We start from the raw sequence: 24337 nt of genomic DNA on the forward strand, positions 1-24337 counted from the left end.
GATCCCATCTGGTCCTATGGACATGTGAGGATCCAAGTGGCTCAGCAGGTCCCTTACTTGTTCCTCATGGATTAGAGGGGGACTATACTGGTCCCTGACTCCATCCACCACTTCAGAAGTCCAGCTGTGCTGGAGACAACCTGTCCCACTAGTGAAGATTGAGGCAAAGAAGGTGTTAAGCACCTCTGCCTTTTCCTCATCCTTTGTCACTATATTCCCCTCTCTGTCTAACAAGGACTGGAGGTTGTCCTTGGCCCTTTTCTTGCCATTCAGATATTTACAGAAACATTTTTTATTCTCCTTACCAGCAGTGGCAGCCTAAGCTCCAGATGGGCTTTTGCCTCTCTCATTTTTTTTCTACAAGATCTAGCAACTTCCTTGAACCTTTCCTGGGACACTTCCCCTCTTTTCCAAAGGTGATATACTCTCTGTTTTGTCTTTAATTCCTTCAGCAGCTCCCTGCCCATCCAGTCTGGCTGCCTCCCTCCTTGGCTCGTCTGCCGGCTTAATGGCACAGCTGCTCCTGTGCCTTCAGGAGCTCTTTCTTGAAGCAGCTCCTGCCTTCCTTGACCCCTTTGTTTTTAAGAGATGTTTCCCAAGGAACTTTCTGAGTTAGTTACTTAAATAGGCTGCAGTCTGCCCTTGGGCAGTCCAGTGTGGAGGTTCTGTTGATGCCCCTCCTGGTTTCACTCTATAACTTCATGGTCACTGGACCCCAGGCAGCCTCCAAACACCACATCCCGCACCAGCCCCTCTATTTGTGAGCAGCAGGTCAAGCAGGGCTGCCCCCTGGTAGGCTCACCTAACAGCTGGGATAAGAAGTTGTCTTCCACACATTCTAGAAACCTTCTAGACTGCTGCTTCTCTGCAGTGTTTAAGTCCCAGCAGATGTCTGGTAGGTTAAAGTTGCCCACCAGAACAAGGGCAGGTGATCTTGAGGCAGCCTCCAGTTGCTTAAAGAGTAATAAATCAACCTCTTCTTCCTGATTGGGTGTCTGTAACAGACTCCAACCAGGATATCAGTCTTGTTGGCCTTCCCCTTAATTCTCACCCATAATGACTCGATCATCCTTGATTTCTACCCCCCTGACATCCAGAGCATCCCTAATATACAGAGCCACTCCCCCACCTCTTCTCCCTTGCCTGTCTCTCCTGAAGAGTCTGTAGCCATTGATTACAGCACTCCAATCATGCAAGTCATCCCACCACGTTTCAGTGATGGCGACAACATCATAGTTTTCCTCCAGCACCAGAGCTTCCAGCTCCTCTTGTTTGTGACCCATACTGCGTGCATTAGTGTACATGCACTTCAGCTGGGCTGCTGCTTTTACTCCTAGCTCTAGCCTACCATCCTCAATTCCCTTTGATTTATCTCTGGTGCTGTCATGTTTAACCCCCTCCCCCTTCCATTCTAGTTTAAAGCCCTCTCAACAAGCCCAGCCAGCTCATGTGCCAGGGTCCTTCTCCCTCTCTGCGTCAGTTGTATCCCATCTGTTGCTTGCATACCTGTGGCAAGATGAAGTTCCCCAAGGTCAGAGAATCCGAAGTTATGTCGGAGGCACCAACCTCTGAGCCACTTGTTCATCAAATAGGCTTTCCTATTGCTCTCTGCATTCCAACCTGTGCCCCTGCTCCCTCAACTGCTTTTCCCAGTGCCTTAAAGTCCCTTTTGATAGCTTTTAGCCCTCTGTTATCAACCTCATCGTTCCCTGCCTGTGTAACTAATAAGGGATAGTAATCAGAGGGCTGCACTACAGTAGGCAGCCTCCTGGTAACATCCCTGATCCAGGCCCCAGGGAGGCAGCAGAGCTCCCTGTGGAAGGGGTCTGGCCAGCATATGGGGCCCTCTGTTCCCTTCAGAAGGGAATCACCAATAACAATTGCCCTCCTCTTTTTCTTCTGGGTACTTGTTCTGATGTGAGGGGGCAATTGATTTGTTTCAGTCGCCCTCCCAGCCGGTGATGCTTCTGCCTGCTCCAAAACTACCTCATCCTCAACCTCTAGTGCCCTATATCTGTTGTGTAAGGGCAGCTGAGGATGTGTGAGGATGGCTGGAAGGGGTTACCCTTGCCCCTTCTGGCAGGCACCTGCATCCATTCTCCTTGGTTACTTAGTTCATCTCCCTCTGGCAAGGGGGCTGCAGAGCATGGTGCTCTCTTTTACATTCCCTTTCAGCCTTGAGGCGTTCCACCTCTCCCTTGAGTTCAGCCACCAGGTTAAGCAGACTATTAATCTGCTCACACCTAATGCAGCTAGTACAGAAACACAACTCCTCTTCCAGAAGCCTGAGTCCCCAGGAGGGCTCTCAACCACCCCTTAACCTTCCCTCTACCCCTCTCAACCTTACCCCAGTCCCAAGGAAGAATAGAGGTTCGGCCAGGGTGTTAGGAAGCAAAGTGGATTAGTCCAAAATGAAGGGTGAGGTTAGAGAGATGCAGCTCGTCCAGCAGCCCAGGTCAGAGAAGTGCCGAGTGCATTATCTATGTTATGACTTATGTTTTTATACATCTCAGTAAGTCTGTGAGGGAAGTAGACATCACCATTGTTTTCCTTTCACAGCCTGTAATCTAGTTCTTCTCACCAAAACATTCTAGCTAGCTTCAAACTAGCACAAGGTTGTTTGCAGAGAAGCCACAATCCTGTACCTAAAAATTGCAGTAAACCCAGAAGAGTTGTTAATTAGAAGGTAGGATAAGTAGGTAGAAGTGTTAAATTGTGTTGTAACTGCATAGTTATGTCTAAAATTAGAGGTGCCCTGCATCTTGAGAGCTTTTAAATGTGCTATTCTGTTGTTAATTAAAAAAAAAGACTTAGTTTTTCTCTTCAGGACATCTCTTTCTCACAGGCATGCGACGCATGGCAGAAGGAGGCCCAAGAAGCAAAAGCACGTGCGACCATCGCAGACGCGGACAGACAGCTCGCCCTGCAGAAGAAGGAGGAAGTGGAAAGTAAATTACGAAAGCTGAAGGCACAGTTAGCTTCTTGCCTATTCACGACACTGCCTTACCTGAAAAGCTGTGGAGATATAGAGAAGACATCCTTGCCAAAGCTGCTTTCTTTACAAAACCGGCTGCACTTAGATTTAGAAACAATAGACAAGGTAAGTTGCTTCATGTGCATGACTGGCTTTGAACAACTGAAACTCGCAGCTCGAGAATCTTCAATGGCATCTTTACGTCAGGTTTCATTTTAAAGAGCAACACTGCTGTCAGTGTTAAGTCTTCCTTTTTGGAATACAGAATGGCTCAGATTTCTCAGCCCTGTCGATTCTTCTGAGGTGAATCCCAAGAATTCTTGGGGTGATTAAAATGAAAAAAAACCCCAAACTTAAAACTTTACCCCTTGATGTTTTGGGTGCTATCTAGTTAAAGAAAAGTAGTTGTCCTAAATAAATGAGAACATGCTTTGTCATTTGTACATAGTGAGATTCCCTGTTGGGGGTTAATGTGTTCAGAGGCCAGTACAAACTTGGACCATAGAATCATTGGTATTAGAAGGGACCTCTGGAGATAATCCAGGCCCTTGCTCAGAGCAGTATAAACTTGAACAGGTTGTTTAGTGCCTTACCCAAGCAATGCTCCCAGCTGGAGAGTCCACCTGCTCTGTGGGCAAACTTTCACAACATTTGACCATCCTTGTAATTAGAAAAGTTTTTTCTTATGTTTATGTAGAAATTTCTGTATTTTAATTTGTGCTCATTGTTGCCTTTTTTCGCTGGATGCCACCAGTCTGTCTCTACCTGTTTTACTCCCTCCCATCAGGTATTTATATACACCAGTAAGATGCCATCTCTTCTCAAGGCTGAACAAGCCTTTCAGCTATTTCAGCCTCTCCTTATGTATCAGATGCTGTGCATTCCCTTAATCACCTTAGTGGCATATTTCTGTATTTCATCTCTGAAATCCAGACTCAGTTTCTGCCCAAACTGAACGAAACTCTTCCCTGTCACACTGAGGCTGTTCTCAAAGCCAAGAATTTTGGGTGCCATTCCTCTGAGTACGTCAGGGGTGAAGCATGCACTGCTGCAGGTACTATACTTCAAACCTTGCTGGGCACGACTTGGATTCATATTGCAATCTCAGAGGGCAGTGAACACAACATATGAAAGCAGTTCTTGCTGTTTCGTTTGGACTGTGATGGAACTGTCCAAACAAAAAAAAAGGAGAGGATTTATTTTCACTACTAGGATAGTCCTAGATACTTTAATTTCTGAAAGCACCTATAAACTCCTCCAGCTGCTACTTTAAATGTTGCTCATGCTCTGATCTTAAAGCCCTGAACTCAGCCGTCTGCCAAACACGAACATTGTTGTTAAGCTAGAAGTTTACTGGGGACAGCTAAGTGTAAAGTTGCCAAAATGCCACTGTGTCATTTGGAGTATTTTTTTACTGAGTGCAGTAATCTCTTCACAGATGATTCTTCAGCTTCAGTCAAGGAAGTGTGTCATATGTCAAGAAGACGATCATGGCATTATCCTGAATCTGTGCCAACATTGTGTACTTTGTGGTCGCTGTGCGGCTGCACAGGAAGAATGTCTCTGCTGTCAGAAAAACAACACTCTCTGGTAGCAGGCAGGCATTGTACTTGTGCTGTGTTCATGATTGAAGTTTTGTGTTCTTGTATTTTCTATAAGAATTACGTCACTCGTAATTAATCCGTTTAATAGTGCTAGACTGATTCCCATTGTGATGTGATAAACTCAGTTGTCTTTTAAGATAGAGAGTAAGGCCTGCTCACCGTAACATACCAACTTCAGTCATTTGATGAAGCTCTAGTCTTGAGGTGGTTTTGTTCCTCCCCATCTCACAGCAGCCTTTTCTGACTTCCACGTAATGTGGCACAAGCTACTTAGGTTCATTTGCACTGTGATCACTTTGTATAAACCTTACCACGATGCCTGAATGAAATGATTATGCCCTGCTATTGTCATCAACAGAAGAGGGATGCATAGGTAACAGTAACTGCACACTCAATAGCACAAATGGTCCCTTGGCCATGGCTATTGTGTGTGAAATGCCAGAGCCAGTATTTTGAGATTGGTCTAACACTATGTTTACTTGGATGTTTAAAAAACTCTGAAAAATATAAAAGCACTTTTAAATTATTGTATTCCATTGGGAGATATGTTGTAAATTGCTTCAAGCTGCTTTCTGATTGTTTATTTTTTATATGCAATAATAGGACGTGTTATGTATGTACTGTGAATTTAGAGTATTTCACATGTTTTTACTGTTGAATCATAATATAATTAAATAGAAATGACAACATACATAGTTTTTCTACGATTTGTAAGAAGTTAACTGCATCCTGTAATGTTTAGAAATGTGCCATCAGAGACAAAAACTGAGGCACCTATGCTTTCGAATTCAAACATGTTCTAAATTTTGTGAAACAGATCCGTATACAGTATACAACTGTGCATCTTCATATTTCCCTCAGTTTGAGTGTTTATAGTCTTAAAGTTTTTGTACATCTCCTAACCTAATCAGGGGCAGATATGATATGTGTAGTATTACCAAGTGCCTATGCCCAGTATCCAATAAAATGGCAGAATACATTAAAAACAAGTAAATAAAGTTGCAAATAATTTCTATTCCTTTTGTATTGAACAATTTGACAAGATATCTTGGTTTTATAAATATTTAAAAATACATTTTTTTCAGTAATGAAGTAAAGCATGTTTGAAAGGAGCCATGTTATTGTTGTTGCATTGTTATTAATAATGCCTACAGTCAGATAGTGACACTTGGACATGGTGATTCCTGTAAAAAGTGGTATGATATCCTTACTTCATCCTGGTGGCTGGGAACGTACAATTCAGGAGAAGTTAATTACTGCATGTTAACACTGTATTTTTACTTCTTTTATGTGGAATAATTGCCTACATTTCCCCTTTTTTTCCTATTCGAGCATGACACTGGTGCAGCTGAGGTGGAAATGACCTGATACTGTTACATGCTTTGTATCTCCATGTTATTATATTCAGAACAAAAAGTTCTCATGGGCACCGAAGAGTTCAATTCAAAGTTCTGAAAGTTCTGTCATGTTGGAACAGAACCCAAGGTGTATTTTAAAGTGATTATTGTTGAAATACAGCTTTTAGAACTGTGTCAGCGTTAAATAAAGGGTCCAAACCAACAGTACTGATAATCCCTGTGTCCTTTGGGCTGTAGCATTCTTTGTGCCAAGGTCAGAATTAACTAAGAATTGTTCTGTGAGCGCTGAATGTGCAGCACTGGACTGTTTGCATTTTCAAACGCTATTTTCTCAAAATATTGTTGGCTTAAAGGTGTAGCCATCTTTGGACTTCTGAAAACAAAAGAACTTGGATTGGCATATTTAGCTTTAGGTATTACTATATGTTTTGCTTCTGTGCAGCCTGTGACAAAGACTGATTTTTGAGCTGTTGAGGAGCATTTTGGACTAAAGCAAACTGAGTTGTGCCAAGGTTGTTTGTTTTTTAAATAACAAACCCAACAAAGAATAATATGCAACTATAGTTCAAAATTATGTTACATATTTTTCCAGCAAGCACTTATTTTGAACACTGGTTTACTATATCCGGTGTGGAGCAGCATTCTGCATCCATTGTGCTTACAAAAATGTTTAGAAATATTTTAGTGAAAACTTTTACTTCAGTATTTTAGAAGAAACCAGATCAGGTCCCATTGTGCTGCCTGTATGCAGCTATGTGAGTGTTGTTACCCACAAGACATAGAAGCGGGGCTTTGTGCTGTCTGGTCCAAGTTTCTAATATGTCCTTTTTGGTACTTTATAAGAATAAATTTTATTCCCTTTTTATTGATAACAGGTGATCTTTCTGATTTCTGAACACCAACAGAAAGGGAATGCAAACAGCACTTGCAGTGTGAATCATCACATCGATGCTCGTAATTTATGATGTGCTGAATTTTTGGAGGAAATGAACTCCTGTGTTTAGCCCATTGCTTTTTGTAGTTGTGTATTTGACAGTGATGAATCTTGAAAATAATAATGATGTGTCCTGTAGTAGTACCAATGAAAGCTTTTGCTGGTGTTCACTGTAGATTTCTTTGATGCTAAATTACGGATGCATTTAAAAGCTATCAACAAACCATTTTGTGGAGAAGGAAAACATACATACCAAAGAAACATACCTATATTTGAGGTATGTAGATGAATGGCTTGAACCATGTGCCATCAAACACAGCTGTGATGTGAAAATGACACAGCAGTTTTTTCTATGAGGAATTCTAAGCAAAGCTTTCTGTTACTAAGTCAACTGCAAATTCAAATAAGGCACTGGTGTAAAAGTAATATTTAAAATGGAGAATAAGATACATGCAGTTGACTAGACAGACTGGAAGAAGTCAGAAGTGAAAGCTGACCTAATGTATTTGTCCTTGTACGATATATGTGATTTAGAAACTGGATACATGAAAATTATATTTTAGAGAGACTGCAGTACAGCAATTTGCTGATATAATAAAATGCATAAAAGCAGAGCAAATAGATTTTCAAGATGCATTTTGGTATTTCACAAGGTTCTGTGCTAATTTATATATGAATATAACTTTTAATGCAAATACCACATGATGTCACAATTATTTTAGCCTGGGGAATAATATATTAAAATAGTGATTTCTCAGGGGTTTTACAGTTAGGAGCTGTAATTTAACCAGAAGTATGTTGATTACAGATAGATCCCAAATTGCATGTTCTAAGATTGCTATTAGTATTCTTTGAATAGCACATTACTAAGGACATGTTTTGTTCTGTATTGCCATTCAGAGTATCCTAGTATTAAATATAGATAGTAATATTAATACTCTTACTCTATGCTTGTGTAACAGTGGCCATCATCATACCCTAAATAAATACAGACTTTTTACTCATTGATTTATGGAACCTGTTAATGTTTAGAGTGTATAGACAAATGATTTTGTGAATGAAATGATTCTTAGCACAAAGTATGCTATTCATAATGCATATTCGTTTACTTTTAGCGAGCTGTTAAAAAGAGTTAGCACTTAAGACTTTTCTACACTATAGTGTTTAGGCAATGGTTTACAGGAGTCATGGAATTATTTTTATTACCAACGTGGAAATAAAATTCTGATCTTTATTTCTCAGCTATACTGTGTTTAGAGACAGAAATTCAGAGGTGTTTTCATCTACAATCTAATAATGGCATTCCTGATAATTTCAGGTGTTCTACCACTGGGACTGGCATTCACTGTTTCAGGGAAGAAGAGGCCTAACTCATATAAAGAATCTAATTCCGGAGGGGTCTGCAAGACAGAGGGTGCCAAAATGACTAAAACATAACCATGGTTCCGTTTCTCTACCCTCCCTCCCCACTACCCAAAAAAAAAGAGGATGTTCAAAGTCTGATTGCCATCCTCTGTACGGCTGCCACTGTAGGGCAGCCACCAGCTTGTGGGACAAGGGATGGGGATGCTGCAGCCATTTGCTGGGACCACCTCCTCCTTTATTTCTCCAGCACAGCTCTGCTTCTGAGGGTAGGAGTGTGTGTACAGTATGTAAGCATCCAAGTTAATGTAACCAGCTGATAGCTGGGTAGTTTCCCTCCTTTTGTGATGCAGTGATGCTGCTGCATGGGGGTGGGGGTATGTGTGATGATGCAGCAGGGGGAACCAGGTAAGTGAGGGATAGGGGCAGCCTCCAAAAAAAAAAAAGGTGCTTACAACCCTGTGCGTTGAGGTGCTTGAACATCCTTGGAGGAGATTATAAAACACTGAAAACTGTAAGTCTGAGGTATTCCAACAGAGAAAAAGCTCTCGTGTCTGTCAATTTTTACGTGAAAAGACTTTTTTAACAATGCCCCTGTGTCTCCTCTGTGATACATAAAAACCTCTGGAATATAAAAACAAATCCTGAGTAGAGCCGCGTAGAGGTTTGAAATATAAATTGTGTATATGTAGACTTCAAAAATGGATATTCCTTTTGTGTGCAGTGACAGTGCTCCCTGTAATTCCCAAAGCCTTTCCCAGGGCTCCCACCTGGGCACTGCAGTTTCGTAGCGGCTGCGGTGTGGCGCCGGTGCTCAGTGCTGCCACCGTGTGTTTCCTTCTCCACACTGCGGTTCCTCAGCCGCGGCGGTCCCCCGTTTTCCTGCCTCGTCTCTAAAGGCCGTGCACGATTGAAGTGCCTGAAAGCTGAGGTGAGGGGAAGAGAGGAGGGGAAGGTGAGAGGTGGGAGGGAGAGCTGAGAACTGGTTTGGATTTGTAAGTATTGGAGTGAGGAGTTAAAAGCGGCAGGCAGGGGGGGCGGGGCGGTGCTGTGGGAGCGGGGCGGAGCATCCCTAGGGCTCCGCAGTCGGACGCATGCGGCAGTGGGAGCGGGGCGGAGCATCGCGGGCGGAGCCGCAGGGAGCGGCAGTGGCGCTGAGCAGGCTGCAGCGGAATGGCGGCGAGCACAGAGCGGCAGGCAGGCAGGCGGGCAGGGCGTTTCGGGCCAGAGGGAAGCCTCCCGCGTTCCCCGGCAGAGCTGCGTTCTTTTTCTCTCGCAGCAGAGGAGTTCGGGCAGGTGAGTTGCTCGGCAGCGGCGCCGCATCTGAGACGCGTTTTAGCGCAGCTGCCGTAAGTAGCCATCCGTGGGGGGAGCGAAAAGTCCTACAGCTGTGCTGCTCAGGGACATGCTTTAGGGGTGACCTGGCAGTGCTGCCTTAAGGGCTGCCCTGGATGATTTGGAAGCTCTTCTCCAACAGCAACCACTCCATGCTTCTACTCCTCAGAACCGGTGCACCTGACTGCCAGAAGGAGCACAAACTCCACACAAAGCCTTACCTGACCCAGCCTCTTTGGCCACCTGCGTCTCGTGGGGGATGTTCCTCAGCATCTGCTCCTCCCGCATGAGCTGGTGCTGGGCTGAACCCTCCTGCTGCCTGGGGAACGGCCATGCTGCTCCTGCTGCTCCTTCAGCTCATGCCATGCTTGCTGGAGAGAGCTGCAGAACCCAACGGCAGCACAGATTTACATGGAGTGGCTTCGGAAGCAGCAGCTGCACGTTTGCAGCACGGGCTCCTGGCTGCAAACAGCTTGAGTGCAGGCAAATCCATCCATGCAGCTGAACACAGCTGCTCTTTTGGAAAGGTCAAGTGCTGCAAGAGACAACAAAAGGCAGAGTGCAAGCAGCACTCGGATGCTTCTCACAGTTACCTGTGCTGGGCTGCCAGCTGCCGCTCCAGCGTCTGCCGGCACCGCACAGCTGCTTCCTGCGGACAGCCTGCTCAAAGCCTGCCTTGGCCTGCACAGCACCATCACCGCACACCGCTGAGGGCTTGTACTCTCCAAGCACCTGAAGAGGACCAAGAGAAAGAGAATGAACCACTTCTTGGTCATCTAGGGTGGGAAAGATTCCCTTTCTAAAGAAGTCGTTCACTCCAACTTTACTTGGTGCTAGCAAGCAGCTGTGGCGGTGAGACACTGGAAAAGGCTGCCTAAGGAGGCTCCAAGCTTAGCAGTGTTCAAAGGCAGCTGGGATGGGACCTTCAGCAGCCTCATCTACTGAGAGGTGTCCCTGCCCACGGCCGGGGGTTGCAACAAGATGATCTCTAAGTTTCCTTCCAAGCCAAACCATTCTAGGATTCTATTTCTCCGAGTCAGGCCACTAGGGTCTGCTGAAGAAAGGCTGCAGAACTCCTTTCAAACGCAGCTGAAAATCTTTGCTCCAAGGCAGACTCTTGGGAGAAGGTTAAACACTCCTCAGGAAAAAGATGGAAAAAGGGAGAAGGGAAGGGGAAAAAGGAGGGCGAAAAGGGAAAAAAGGAGGAGGGGAAGGGAAAAATGAGGGAAATGAGGGGGAAGAAAGGGAGGAAAGGGGGAAAAAGGGGGGGGGGAAGGAAAGAAGGAGACAAGAAAAGGAAAAAAGAGAAAAAAAGGGAAAAAAGGAGAAAAAAAAAGAGAAAAAAGAGAAAACAAAAAAAGGAATGAGAGGAGGAAAGAAAGGAGAAAAAAAAGGAAAAACCGGAGAGAAGGAAAAAAAGGAGAAAAGAAAAAAGAGAAAAGGGAAAAAAGCAGAAAAAAAAGACTTAAAAAAGGAGAAAAGGAAAAAAAGAAGAAAACAGAAAAAAGGAGAAACAAAGGAAAAAAGGGGAAAAAAGGAAAAAGAAGAGAACAAAAAGGGAAACGAAGAACAAAAAAAGGAAAAGAAGAGAAAAAAAAGGAAAAAGGAGGAGTTTGAGCTGCTCCGCCATTCACAGCAGCTAACCCTAACCCTTTGCCTAAGACCCCCAGTCACGGCGGAGGCACGCTGCTCGCCGAGCTCCTGTTCTCAGCGGACACACGGCGCTGGCGGAGCTGTAATGACTACGGGACGGCAAGTCGAGCACGCAACCCGCTCTAAGTACGATCACAGAGCCCAGGAGGGTAGCGCTTGGAAGGGACCTGTGCAAAGCTACCAGCGCAACCCCCCTGACACAGCAGCACCAGAGAGCCCAGCACAGCTGGCACAGGACACGTGGCTGCGGAGCCACGCCCCCTCCCAGGCCTTTCTTGCCTGGCTCTGGTTGCTGCCTCTTTATTTGCATAGCCACACCCCCTGTCCCCTTGCTGTCTAGTCCCCGCCCCTTTCTTTCTGAGCCACGCCCTCTTGCCTGTTCTGTGTCTGGTCCCCGCCCCTTTTCCTTAGCCACGCCCCCTCAGTACAATGCCTATTCCCCGCCCATCCATAGCCACGCCCTCTCCCCATGCTGTGTCTAGTCCCCGCCCTTTCCATAGCCACGCCCTCTCCCCCATGCTGTGCCTGGCCCCGCCCCCTTTGCCCCGCCCCACAGCAACCAATGAAATGGTGACAAATTTGGAGCTTCATTTGGAGGAGGAGTTCAGGAGGTGGCTGCTGATTGGTGGATTGTGATGGGCGTGGTTTACCGCTTGTTCTACCTCCCTCATTTGCATACATTCCAATATCAGGCTCTGCCTTTGAGTACCTTGGAGATGTGTTGGGGGTTGGGGAGGGGTTACCGGGAGGGTCAGCAGCTGATTGGTGGATCCTGTGGGGGCTGTGGGCATGGTTCCCCCTGTGCCCCGCCCCCTCATTTGCATAAACGAAGGCAGGGTCCACCTGGCGGAGTTTGGTGCTTTATTGGGGGGGGGGGGGGGGGAACTGGTTAGGACGGGGAGGGTCAGCAGCTGATTGGTGCATCCTCTGGCGTGGGCGGGGCCTGCCCCTGCCCCGCCCCTCCGAAGCGCTCGATGGTCTCCAGCACAGCCCCAGCAGCTCCAGGAAGGAGGAGACCTCCCCCCGCAGGCCTCCAGCCTCCCGGGAGACCCAGAGCCTGCGGGGGGAGGACACAGGGACCTCCCAGGGACCCCCAGACCCTCCTAGGGACCTCCCAGGGACCCCCAGACCCGCCCACTGGCCTCCCAGAGACCCCCCACTCACCTCCTTGTATGCCCCCACTAATCCCCCAGCCCCTCCCCGTCCCCGCCCAGCGCCCCCCAGTGCCCACTCAGGCCCTCAGCTTGTCCCCGCAGCACTGCAGCCTGGCCTGGGGGCGCTGCTGAGGCCTCCCCCAGGGCCGGGCTGGGGGCTGCAGGCCTGGGCCCAGCGCCCTCAGTGCCACCTGTGCCAGGCCAGCAGACAGCGGCAGCAGCACCTCCCTGGCAGGGCAGGTCAAGGAGCTTCGGGAGAGGGACCCCAGCACCTCCCAGCGTCCCCCCAGTCCCCTCCCACTGCTCCCAGTCCCCCCCAGGCACCCCTGGGACTCTCTACGGCATCCACAGACCCTTCCCCTACCCCCTTCAGCCACTTCGGCCCCCCCCCCAAATCCCCCTGCGACCCCCCCAAGCGCCCCTGGCAACCACTGACTCATCCCCAGACCCTCCCCCCACTGCTCGCCCCCCCCCAGCCACCTCACCCCCCCCCCCCCGGGACTCCTCAAACCCCCCTGGGGCCCCCCCGAAGCCCCTCTGGGACTCTCCAAAACCCCCCAGCCCCTTCCCCCGCTCCCCCCCGAGCCCTCTCGGACCCCTCCCGGGACCCCCCAACTCCGCCTAAGACCCCCCCGGGGCTGGGTACAGCCGCAGCAGCTCGCTCCGCGCCGCCATCTTGCCTCCGTGCCGTCACTTCCGGCTGACAGGCGACGCTCTGGGCTCTCCTCTCGCTGGTCAAAGCCGCTCTAGGCCTCCGAGGTCCTCCAGGCGCCACTGCGAGCGGCTCAGGGCCAAAGCAATGACTGCTCAGCTGCAGGGGTGGATTTGCCTGCACTCAAGCTGCTGCTGCCAGAGCCCCTCCGTGTCAATCTGTGCTGCCGTTGGGTTCTGCAGCTCTCTCCAGCAAGCATGGCATGAGCTGAAGGAGCAGCAGGAGCAGCATGGCCGTTCCCCAGGCAGCAGGAGGGTTCAGCCCAGCACCAGCTCATGCGGGAGGAGCAGATGCTGAGGAACATCCCCCACGAGACGCAGGTGGCCAAAGAGGCTGGGTCAGGTAAAGCTTTGTGTGGAGTTTGTGCTCCTTCTGGCAGTCAGGTGCACCGGTTCTGAGGAGTAGAAGCATGGAGTGGTTGCTGTTGGAGAAGAGCTTCCAAATCATCCAGGGCAGCCCTTAAGGCAGCACTGCCAGGTCACCCCTAAAGCATGTCCCTGAGCAGCACAGCTGTAGGACTTTGCCTCCCTCCAGGTAGCTGCAGCCAGCAGTGAGGTCACTGATCAGACTCTGTGCTCAGAGCAGAGCTGCTGCAGCCCTCTCAGCATCTTGGTAGCCTCCTCTGCACTGGCTCCAACACTTCCATGTCCTGGTTGTGCTGGGGGCTCCAGAACTGCCCCCAGGACTGCAGATGGGGTGTGAGGAGAGCAGAGGCAAGGGGCAGAATCCCCTCCCTTGCCCTGCTGCCCACACTGCTCTTGCTGGAGCCCAGCACAGGGTTGCTGTCTGGGCTGCACTCACACTGCAGGCTCCTCTTGAGCTTTGCATCAGCCCAGATCCCCAGGGCCTGCTCCTCAGGGCTGCTCTCAGCCGTTCCCCATCCAGCCTGGAGTTGTGCTTGGGATTGTGCCCACCCAGGTGCAGGGCCTTGCACTTGGCCTTGATGAATGCCATGAGGTTGGCCTGGGCGCACCTCTGCAGCCTGCCCAGTTTGTAACTGGGGCTGTAAAGAATGGTTATGCATTGCCTGTGCTTCTGATTTCAGGAGAGTCCCATTTCATTCTTGATGCTTTCTTTAAGAGAGGCATACAACTGAGCTCCCTCAGAGAAGCAGCATGAAGTGCATGAAGGATGCTGGCTGCACTCAGTACAGACAAGGCACATTGGAGCAGGTTAACAAGATGCTTGACATTTGCCCTTAATGGTCATTGTCTTCAAATGCATCATTCGGGAGTGAAGTTGCTTGGCATTTGCAGTTGACTACTTCTTCTCTGGCCTTTGGAGTGAAGGAAGGGAAAAACCAGAGTTGAAGATGTCAGCTCTGTAAGTTTTCTCTGGGTGATCAAAGCATGCACAACATCCTGTGCTTGTGCTCTGGAAGATTCTAGGAGCTTCCCGGGGACTCAGGGAGCACAAGTTCTGGATTTCTGTGGGCTGTCTCTAGATGAACACCTGAGTGCAGTGAATCTAAAAGCAGCTGTCTCTCATTTGAAGTTAAAGTGATGTGACTGATCTGGTGCTTTATAGGTGCCAAAAAGGAGACCTTCTTCACCTGCTTCTCCTGTGCAAGCTCTTCTGTCTGTCTGCTGAGATGTTTCTGCCTGTTTCTCTGGCAGAGAAGTGTTTGCTTTTTTGGCTGGGTAAGTAGGAGATTTGTTTTGTTGATTTGCTTTGTTTTGTCGCTGAATACTTGGTGCAGCTGGCCTCAGATGCTGTTTGTTCACAAAGGACACACTACTGTGTGATTGGTGGGCATAGAAGCAGTAATTGCTGACAGAAGCACGCTTGTGACCTTGGCTGTAAATTCATGAACAGGCATTACAGTGTTTCTGTCTCTGCAAGCCAAAGTACTCTCATGCTGAAGAACTTCTTCCTCAGATCCACTCTGAGCAGCCCTGCTCTCCCTCAGCTTCAAACCATTCCCCTTGCCCTGTCTTTAGACACCCTTATGGAAAAAGTCCCTCTGCAGCCTTCCTGCTGCAGGTTCCCTTCAGGTGCTGGGAGGTAGCTTTAAAGTCTCCCTGGAGTCTTGTCCCCTTCAGGCTGAGCAGCCCCAGCTCCCTCAGCCTATCCTCTTAGAAGTGCTCCAGCCCTTGGCTCATCCTCGTGGTCCTGCTCTGAACTGGTTCCAGCAGTTTTTCATTCTTCAGCTGGACTGTGGCCATGTGGAATGTTTTGGGTTGTGCTTTTGCCTTTGCATGCTGAAAGACTTCCTGTGTTACCTTAGTAGTACGTTTCATGTGCAAGGTTCCTGTCTGTGATCTCTTGCTGCTGGGGAAGTCATGAGCTACCTGTGGGGGTGTGAAATGCAGTAAGCTTCGATCGCGTTGCCTGCACGGATGTGAGGGGACAAAGTACTGCTGAGAAGCTTTTTTGTACCATTCTCTTCCCCCTTCCCCTCTTGCCTTTAAGGGAACACACACAGGGAGAAGCTCACTGAGCGCCCTCTGACATGCTGTAGGAATTCTTTGCTTTGCAGTGTTTTACACTGTGGCTCTTCAAACCTGTAACCCATCTGCTTTCCATTGCCAGCGAGCTGACCATCCGTACTACCGTCGCCTTGAATGCCTCCAACCAGCAGTGTTTGCTGCCAGACAGACACCTGGAGAAGACAGAGGACATGGTTAAGTTCATGAAGGATATCTTGGATGGTGCTGCTGAAGTAAGTCTTTGTTGTGGCTTGAGATATATTGGTTGGTGTTTGGTTTTTCCCCCCTTAGCTGCGGTGGCTCCGATTGTTACGCCGTGTGATTTATCTTCCTGTCCTGGCTGTCTTCCCGTGCTGGGTGCTGGCAGTGAATACGTGGTGAGGAGTGCTTGGGGTGTGCCATCCTTTGCTGTTCTCACTGTGGGAACTCCAAGAGCCATGGAATGGGTGCGTTATGAGTGATGCACAATTAATAACCAATATTAATGTTGGTATCCAGGCAAAGGTTGTTAATAACTACAACCAACCTGTTTCTTATCATTCAGTCTCTGCAGAAAGCTTATTGACAAGGTTCAAAGCACACAGCTGGGGTATTTGTACACTTAGAATCATGGAATCAGCCAGGTTGGAAGAGACCTCCAAGCTCATCCAGCCCAACCTAGCCCCAGCCCTCTCCAGTCAGCTAGGCCATGGCACTAAGTGCCTCATCCAGGCTTTTCTTGAGCAGCTGCAGGGACGGCGACTCCCTAGGCAGCCTCTGTGGTCTGAGAGCAGAGCAGCAACTTGCTGTTAGTTTGCTGTGATGGTCTCAAACAACTGTGGGAGAGTTTGGCATGAGCCTGTTGGAATGCTTAGCCTTACTGGAGGAGCTGGGAGCGTCTGGGCAGCATGAAATGCAAGAGCAATTGCTTTTCACTTCCTTCTTAAGGGACTTAAGGGTTGGGAGGTCTGAAGAATGAACTGTTGGGATCATAACTGCAAAGTGTCAGCAGTTTTGACATGGTTCCATTTGACATTGCAGGCACAGGCTGGTGATGGACTTCTGCAACGAAGCAAGAGAGTCCTCTATGAGGCCAAGGCTGCTGTAATGGTAGAGTTCATTGCTTATTCAGTGAGGTGATGCTCTTGTCAGTCAAGAAGGACTTAGTTGCAGAGGCTTTAGAAATGCTTTGATGTAAGCTTGTTGCTATGCTGTGCCTAGTGTATCTATTGTCACTATTTAGAACTAGGCTTAAACCAAATGAACTTCTGGATTAAAACAGCCAATCATGTCTGCCACAGTTCTAACTGTTCCACCTGCAGGAATGTCACATTTTTCACTCTGCTGTTAGTCTGACATATTTTAAGGGACAGAATCATGAAAATCCAACCTCTTTTCCTTGAGCTTTTTGCCATCGCTTCAGAGGTTCTTTTGTGTTCTGAGCAATGTTTTGGTTTCAGTCTGTCCCAGTCCTCTGTCAGCCTCCCAGCCAAGAAATCTCTGCTCCTGGTGAGGCGGAGCAGCTTCTGTCTGTTGTTACTTGTCCTAGTGCTGAGCACCACCAAGCAGCAGCTGGCACCTTGGTGCTGACCCCTGCCCCTCGGCGATGTATAGACGTTAAGGAGATCCCTTCTCTTCCCCAGACTAAACATCCCCAGGCCTCTCTCTCTTCTTTCCAGCCCCCTCCTCTCTTGCCCCCCACCGTGTCCCCCTCCCCCAGTCCTTTCTTCCCCCCCTCCACCTCCTCTCTTCACCCCCCCACCTCCTCTCTTCTCCCACCCCTCCCCTCTTTTCCCACCCCTCCCCTCTTCACCCCCTCCCCTCCTCTCTTTTCCCACCCCTCCCCTCTTCACCCCCTCCCCTCCTCTCTTTTCCCACCCCTCCCCTCTTCACCCCCCTCCCCTCCTCTCTTTTCCCACCCCTCCTCTCTTCACCCCCCCACCTCCTCTCTTTCCCACCCCTCCCCTCTTCACCCCCCCACCTCCTCTCTTTTCCCACCCCTCCCCTCTTCACCCCCCCACCTCCTCTCTTTTCCCACCCCTCCTCTCTTTTCCCACCCCTCCTCTCTTTTCCCACCCCTCCTCTCTTCACCCCCCCACCTCCTCTCTTTTCCCACCCCTCCTCTCTTCACCCCCCCACCTCCTCTCTTTTCCCACCCCTCCTCTCTTCCCCCCCCACCTCCTCTCTTTTCCCACCCCTCCTCTCTTCCCCCCCCACCTCCTCTCTTTTCCCACCCCTCCTCTCTTCCCCCCCCACCTCCTCTCTTTTCCCACCCCTCCTCTCTTCCCCCCCCACCTCCTCTCTTTTCCCACCCCTCCTCTCTTCCCCCCCCACCTCCTCTCTTTTCCCACCCCTCCTCTCTTCCCCCCCCACCTCCTCTCTTTTCCCACCCCTCCTCTCTTCCCCCCCCACCTCCTCTCTTTTCCCACCCCTCCTCTCTTCCCCCCCCACCTCCTCTCTTTTCCCACCCCTCCTCTCTTCCCCCCCCACCTCCTCTCTTTTCCCACCCCTCCTCTCTTCCCCCCCCCACCTCCTCTCTTTTCCCACCCCTCCTCTCTTCCCCCCCCACCTCCTCTCTTTTCCCACCCCTCCTCTCTTCCCCCCCCACCTCCTCTCTTTTCCCCCCCCTCCTCTCTTCCCCCCCCCACCTCCTCTCTTTTCCCCCCCCTCCTCTCTTCCCCCCCCCCTCCTCTCTTTTCCCACCCCTCCTCTCTTCCCCCCCCACCTCCTCTCTTTTCCCACCCCTCCTCTCTTCCCCCCCTCCACCTCCTCTCTTTTCCCACCCCTCCTCTCTTCCCCCCCACCTCCTCTCTTTTCCCACCCCTCCCCCCCACCTCCTCTCTTTTCCCACCCCTCCCCCCCACCTCCTCTCTTTTCCCTCCCCTCCCCTCCCCCCCACCTCATCTCTTTTCCCACCCCTCCCCCCCACCTCATCTCTTTTCCCACCCCTCCCCCCCACCTCCTCTCTTTTCCCTCCCCTCCTCTCTTCCCCCCCATCTCCTCTCTTTTCCCACCCCTCCTCTCTTCCCCCCCCACCTCCTCTCTTTCCCACCCCTCCTCTCTTCCCCCCCCCACCTCCTCTCTTTTCCCACCCCTCCCCCTCCTCTCTTTTCCCACCCCTCCTCTCTTCCCCCCCCACCTCCTCTCTTTTCCCACCCCTCCCCCCCACCTCCTCTCTTTTCCCACCCCTCCCCCCCACCTCCTCTCTTTTCCCTCCCCTCCCCCCCCACCTCCTCTCTTTTCCCACCCCTCCCCTCTTCTCCCCCCCACCTCCTCTCTTTTCCCACCCCTCCCCTCTTCTCCCCCCCACCTCCTCTCTTTTCCCACCCCTCCTCTCTTCCCCCCCCCACCTCCTCTCTTTTCCCACCCCTCCTCTCTTCACCCCCCACCTCCTCTCTTTTCCCACCCCTCCTCTCTTCACCCCCCCCACCTCCTCTCTTTTCCCACCCCTCCTCTCTTCACCCCCCCACCTCCTCTCTTTTCCCACCCCTCCTCTCTTCACCCCCCCCACCTCCTCTCTTTTCCCACCCCTCCTCTCTTCCCCCCCCCACCTCCTCTCTTTTCCCACCCCTCCTCTCTTCCCCCCCCCACCTCCTCTCTTTTCCCACCCCTCCTCTCTTCCCCCCCCACCTCCTCTCTTTTCCCACCCCTCCTCTCTTCCCCCCCCACCTCCTCTCTTTTCCCACCCCTCTTCTCCTCACCCCCCCTATTTTTCTCTCCCTCCCCACCTCCTCTCTTCTCTCTCCCCCACAATAACGAGACCCACACCAGAGGCCAGAGCTGTGCTGTCGCAGCAAGCAAAGGGGAAAGGAGGCAACGAGATGCTGTAGGGACTCTGACTCTTGCTGCCAGGCTGCAACAAGAGGAAGGGAGAGTCTGGCCCCCAACAGGTGAAAACAAGAGAGGAGCAAGGCAGGAAGCACAAAAGCAAACCTATCTCATGAAGGAAACAGCACAACTTCAAGCACAGTTTTAAGCACAGCATACCAAGGAGGAACAGAAATCCCAAGCAGAGCAAAGGGGAGGAGTGGCTTAGAGAAAAGCAAAAGCACCCCACAAAGGACACAGCCAAAACACCACCCCACAAAGGACACAGCCAACCTACCCCCGCAAAGGGGATCAGCAAAGGCTTCTGCCTCTCCTGGGGCAGCTTAAAAAGGGGAGGTCAATTGAAGTCTCCTCCCACCCCAGCTGTGGCCACTTTGCCCTCCCTGCTCAGTGCCCTTTATAAGCAGAGCAGGAGGAGCCCAGCCCCAAGCTGGGCCCATTGCGGGCCAAGGGATCCTCCGCCTGGCATCCCAGGTGAGTGCGCACGGGTGAGCACCGGGTGCGTGGTGGAGGGTTTCAAAGGCCGGGGGGCCTGGCTGGCCCCCTGGCTAGCTAGGGCCACCTTAGGGCTGGGCTACTGACCCACTGCAACATCCACCTTAGCTCACGGGTGCTAAGTCTGTGTTGCTACTGAGGCTGAGGTTTCTCTAGGAGGTTGGATCCTCGAAGGTTTTGCTCTGGGTTCTGCGATGGAGGCAAAGATGGAGCAGGAGCACTAACTGGAGCTGGTAACGGACCAGCAGCAGCAGCTGGTAATGGAACTGGTAATGGAGCAGAAGCTGGTAACGTAGAGTGGAGAGGAGGAGGAGGGAAGCAGCAGAGACTGCCCGGGGGAAGGCAGAGAGTGGGGGCAGGACGGCAGGGGCTGCCCGGGGAAAGGTGGAGGGCAGCGGCAGGAGGGCAGGGAAGAGGTACAGAGCTTTCAGGTGCTGAGCTTCAACAGAAAGACCTGATGGAAAAGAAAAGAGACTAACTTGTTTAGCAAAAGTACTCTCTGGAATTTCCCAAGTCGCTTATTTATTGAAGGGAGTCATTTGTTGGTCATTGTCATCACGAGAGAGGACCTTTTGGTTTGCGTTAGGGTGGTTTGGGCTTGCCTGTAACTCCAGGCCCCTCAGAAATTGATGGGGGGGGGAAAACCCCAACCCATGGATGTTCTCTTGGTTGTCTTTAACAGATAAACAAAGAGCAAGTGCGACTGAAAGAGCTTTGCAGGTAACAACTCTGTGACACTGTTTGGAGAGTTTTGAATTGGTCATTGCCAGCGAGATCAAGGTAGTGCCCCTTGGCCTTGCTGCATGTGGTGAACTGCTCCTAACACAGCCCAGCTGAACACAGAGTCAGGTGAAATGAAGGCTGAAGAGATAGGAAAAGTCTTTCTCAGCCTCATAGCTAAAGACAGTTTAGTTTCCCCAAGAAGTCCCATTCTACCTGTTGTGCATTGGTTTGATGCCAAAGCCAAACAACTGCCCCAGACCTTTCTATTTTCTCAGCTTTGGTGTAAATGAATATGAATTGAGGTTGGATGAGGCCCTGAGCAGCCTGTTGCAGTGGGAGGTATCCCTGCCTAGAGCAGAGGGTTGGGACTGGATGATCCTTGAGGTCCCTTCCAACCTAAACCATTCAATGAAGTCTTTTATCAGCTCCTAGGATTAGTGACAGTGGGGAATGTTTGCTTGCTATGAGATGAGGGAGCTGTTTCCTAAATGGAATGTTCATTAGTTCTTTAGCACCTGAAAATGTTGGCAGGCTACTTGATAAACCTCCTGGAACGCAGGGGCCTGTTGAATTGTTTTCCCAGTGCCTGAACAACTTACAGTGCTGTAATGGCTTAGCCTCCTGTTTCCCTCCAACACAGAAGTGAGGCAAAAGTAACACAGCCAAGGAAAAACCCTCTGGGTTGAGATCAAGAGGTAAATACAAAATGAGATCCTGCAGTGCACAATTACCTTAGCCTGTTTCTGTTTGCAGAAAGCAGGAGTCAGCCACCTGCCACCCATCCCCTCCTGACCCCAACCCCAGAAACCCAAAGCAGCACTTGGCACAGGAGGTCTCTCGTGTTGCAGTCTCAACTTCAAGCCCTGGAATACTTTGCTTCAGCCAGCAGCATGGGGTTGGATACCAACAGCAGAGTCGACTTAACCTGTGACTAAGTGAACTTTAAGTGTTCTGACTCCACAGTGGAACCTGATAAAGAAAGATGTGAATGGAAGCAGGCTCTGACTGCTCTGTGTAACTGATGAGAAGCTTTCTGAAGGAGGTGAATTTGTTTTACAGCCCTTCCCTCAGCTGGTTACAGATCTTCAAGGTAGCTGCTGGTGCAGTGTCTGTTGGAGACTGTTAGCCACTCTGAAGGAGGGAGTTAGTGGAGCATCATAGGAACATGTAGAGAGATTGGTCAGGAAAAGGCATTTGTGTTACCCTTTTGAGTCATTTGAGTCACTTTTATTGTAATCCCATGGCTGAGAGCAGGACTCCTTTGTGTCCAGGGTTAAAATCTTCAAGGAGAAACAGTGCCAAGGCTCTGAATTGATTGGGACTTGGTGCTGCTAGTTACAATGTAGGACAGTTAAGGCAGTCCTGTGTTTTGTGATTTGCCTTTTTTCCTACCGTTCTAGTTTTGGCTCGGGCTAGTGTGAAGTGTCTCTGGAACGAGGTCCTTGTGGTCCCTTCTGACCCTGACTGATTCTGTGATTCCAGCAAGCAGCTTTTGACTTAAAAACCCCTGAGGTCACTGCAGCACCTCTCTATGGAATAAAAGAAAGGGATTTTGCTGCACTGCTGAGAACTGTTTCCAGCTCTGAGCCTTTGTTGTTGTGGTTGTTTTTGGTTCGTGTTTATAAACAGCAGTAGCTAAGCAATCCTCTCTGAGCTATGGACCAGAATCTGCTGCATCCTGTGCAAGAAGCAGATCCCAGTGTGATCTGGTGCAGCTGTAGCACTTCCTAACTGCTAGGTTTGGGAGGAGGGCATGTGTCTCAGTCGTTTCTGAGCTGTGATAGCAATCAGGTGTCTGCTTAAGTCTTGACCCTCTGCCACGTGCTGCCACGTTCACCAGATCTTTCTCCCGGCTTCAGGGAGAGAAGGAGTGTCCAGCTCCCAGAGTGGGTGTCAGAAGCGATGTGAAGTGAAAGGGGTTTGCTGAGGTCATGTAGGAAGTTGTGTGAGGGAATCTGGCAGTTTGGTTTTTGATTTCTTCAGTCTCTAAAGTTTTTCTTGGAGCAGCTTCACTGCAATCCTTTTAAATGCACAGAGTATCAGCACAGGCCCTTTTAGACAGTCCTCCAGCTTTGCTGCAGGTCCCTTTCAGATACTGCAGCGTAGCTCGAAGCTCTGCCTTCTCTTCTGCAGCCTCCACAGCCCCAGTTCTTTCAGTCCTGCTTCCCAGGAGAGGTGCTGCAGTCCTCTGCTCCTCTTTGTGGCCCTCATCTGGCAGAAGAGCTGTGTTTTTCCTCTAGCTCCTGCAGAACGGCCTTAATTCTGGTGTCAGCAGCTCCCCCTGTGTCTCCTCTGCTGTCTGTAAATCCCTCCAGAGTAGATCAAGGAAGTGCTGAGTAGCCCCAGCTGGAGTTGAGAGCTGTCCCTATAAAGTGAGTGTGTAGGAGTGGCAGAGCGTGGGCTGTGCCTTGCGTGCGGTGTGCTGTTGGCAAAGGCAATAGGCAGAGCGGCGCTGGGCTGAAGGCGCTGCCCCCGGCCGGGCGCAGAGGCGCTCTCGGTTGTGTGTGCTGCCCTCCGGTGTTTGCTCGTGGGTACTGCAGTTGTGTAGCGGCTGCGGTGTGGCGCCGGTGCTGAGTGCTGCCACCGTGTGTTTGCTTGTCCACACTGCATTTCCTCAGCCGCGGCGGTCCCCCGTTTTCCTGCCTCGTCTCTAAAGGCCGTGCACGATTGAAGTGGCTGAAAGCTGAGGGGAGGGGAGGGGAGGAGGGGAAGGTGAGAGGTGGGAGGGAGAGCTGAGAACTGGTTTGTATTTGTAAGTATTGGAGTGAGGAGTTAAAAGCGGCAGGCAGGGGGGGCGGGCCGGCGCTCGGGGGGCGGGCCGGCGCTCGGGGGGCGGGCCGGCGCTCGGGGGGCGGGCCGGCGCTCGGGGGGGCGGGCCGGCGCTCGGGGGGCGGGCCGGCGCTCGGGGGGCGGGCCGGCGCTCGGGGGGCGGGCCGGCGCTCGGGGGGCGGGCCGGCGCTCGGGGGGCGGGCCGGCGCTCGGGGGGCGGGCCGGCGCTCGGGGGGCGGGCCGGCGCTCGGGGGGCGGGCCGGCGCTCGGGGGGCGGGCCGGCGCTCGGGGGGCGGGCCGGCGCTCGGGGGGCGGGCCGGCGCTCGGGGGGCGGGCCGGCGCTCGGGGGGCGGGCCGGCGCTCGGGGGGCGGGCCGGCGCTCGGGGGGCGGGCCGGCGCTCGGGGGGCGGGCCGGCGCTCGGGGGGCGGGCCGGCGCTCGGGGGGCGGGCCGGCGCTCGGGGGGCGGGCCGGCGCTCGGGGGGCGGGCCGGCGCTCGGGGGGCGGGCCGGCGCTCGGGGGGCGGGCCGGCGCTCGGGGGGCGGGCCGGCGCTCGGGGGGCGGGCCGGCGCTCGGGGGGCGGGCCGGCGCTCGGGGGGCGGGCCGGCGCTGCAGCGGAATGGCGGCGAGCACAGAGCGGCAGGCAGGCAGGCGGGCAGGGCGTTTCGGGCCAGAGGGAAGCCTCCCGCGTTCCCCGGCAGAGCTGCGTTCTTTGTCTCTCGCAGCAGAGGAGTTTGGGCAGGTGAGTTGCTCGGCAGCGGCGCCGCATCTGAGACGCGTTTTAGCGCAGCTGCCGTAAGTAGCCTTTGCGGCGCTGTCTGCACGTGTGCGGGGGTCTGGAGGCATCTGTAGGTACCCTTAGGGGCCTGGAGGGCTCTCTGGGTGTCTGTGGAGGTGGTTAGGGGTCGGTAGAGGTGTGTGTGGTGCTGTAGGTGTCTCAAAAGGCTGTGAAGGTCTTGAGGTGCCTTGCAAAGGTCTCGAGGTGTCTGTAGGGGTCTGCAGGGTTCTCTGGCAGTCTGTAGAGGTCTGT

At 51.6% G+C, this 24337-nt stretch overlaps 2 protein-coding genes across 10 annotated transcripts in view; both read left to right on the forward strand.

Moving 5' to 3' along the window:
* UNKL (unk like zinc finger) overlaps nucleotides 1-6143 on the forward strand; it is a 46462-nt gene extending 40319 nt beyond the window's left edge. For 3 of the 5 annotated variants that reach the window (XM_064153937.1, XM_064153938.1, XM_064153935.1), the window contains 2 exons: nucleotides 2846-3100; nucleotides 4413-6143. In XM_064153937.1, the coding sequence (XP_064010007.1) occupies nucleotides 2846-3100; nucleotides 4413-4568 (411 nt within the window). In that variant the 3' untranslated portion in view covers nucleotides 4569-6143. Of the gene's footprint in view, nucleotides 1-2827; nucleotides 3101-4412 lie in introns of all 5 variants that reach the window. The other 2 variants (XM_064153934.1, XM_064153936.1) reach the window with 1 other exon arrangement.
* A 7042-nt stretch (nucleotides 6144-13185) lies between these two features.
* Nucleotides 13186-21534, forward strand: LOC135180999 (protein disulfide-isomerase TMX3-like). 5 transcript variants are annotated; one of them, XR_010304638.1, is made up of 8 exons: nucleotides 13186-13428; nucleotides 14614-14726; nucleotides 15619-15709; nucleotides 15807-15961; nucleotides 16536-16604; nucleotides 19974-20086; nucleotides 20500-20537; nucleotides 21294-21385. XR_010304638.1 is itself a non-coding variant. In XM_064153939.1 (7 exons), exons 1-7 carry the CDS (start codon nucleotides 13362-13364, stop codon nucleotides 21469-21471), a joined length of 711 nt encoding a protein of 236 aa, XP_064010009.1. In that variant the 5' UTR covers nucleotides 13186-13361; the 3' UTR covers nucleotides 21472-21534. The 5 variants fall into 5 exon arrangements, 3 of the variants coding, with proteins under 3 accessions (XP_064010009.1, XP_064010011.1, XP_064010012.1); XR_010304639.1 differs by having other exon boundaries at nucleotides 19974-20074; XM_064153939.1 differs by lacking the exon at nucleotides 19974-20086 and having other exon boundaries at nucleotides 21294-21534.
* The last annotated feature ends 2803 nt before the right edge of the window (nucleotides 21535-24337 follow it).

Source organism: Pogoniulus pusillus, chromosome 13 (assembly GCF_015220805.1).
Source record: "Pogoniulus pusillus isolate bPogPus1 chromosome 13, bPogPus1.pri, whole genome shotgun sequence".
NCBI classification, from domain to species: domain Eukaryota; kingdom Metazoa; phylum Chordata; class Aves; order Piciformes; family Lybiidae; genus Pogoniulus; species Pogoniulus pusillus.

Bases quoted from the DNA above. Each gene is read 5' to 3' on its own strand.
- LOC135180999 (XM_064153939.1), top strand. From the start codon at position 13,362: ATGCGGGAGGAGCAGATGCTGAGGAACATCCCCCACGAGACGCAGGTG. The intron at 13,429-14,613 runs GTAAAGCTTTGT...GGTGCTTTATAG, and splicing joins GGCCAAAGAGGCTGGGTCAG to GTGCCAAAAAGGAGACCTTC. The intron at 15,710-15,806 runs GTTAAGTTCATG...TTCCCCCCTTAG, and splicing joins TGGAGAAGACAGAGGACATG to CTGCGGTGGCTCCGATTGTT.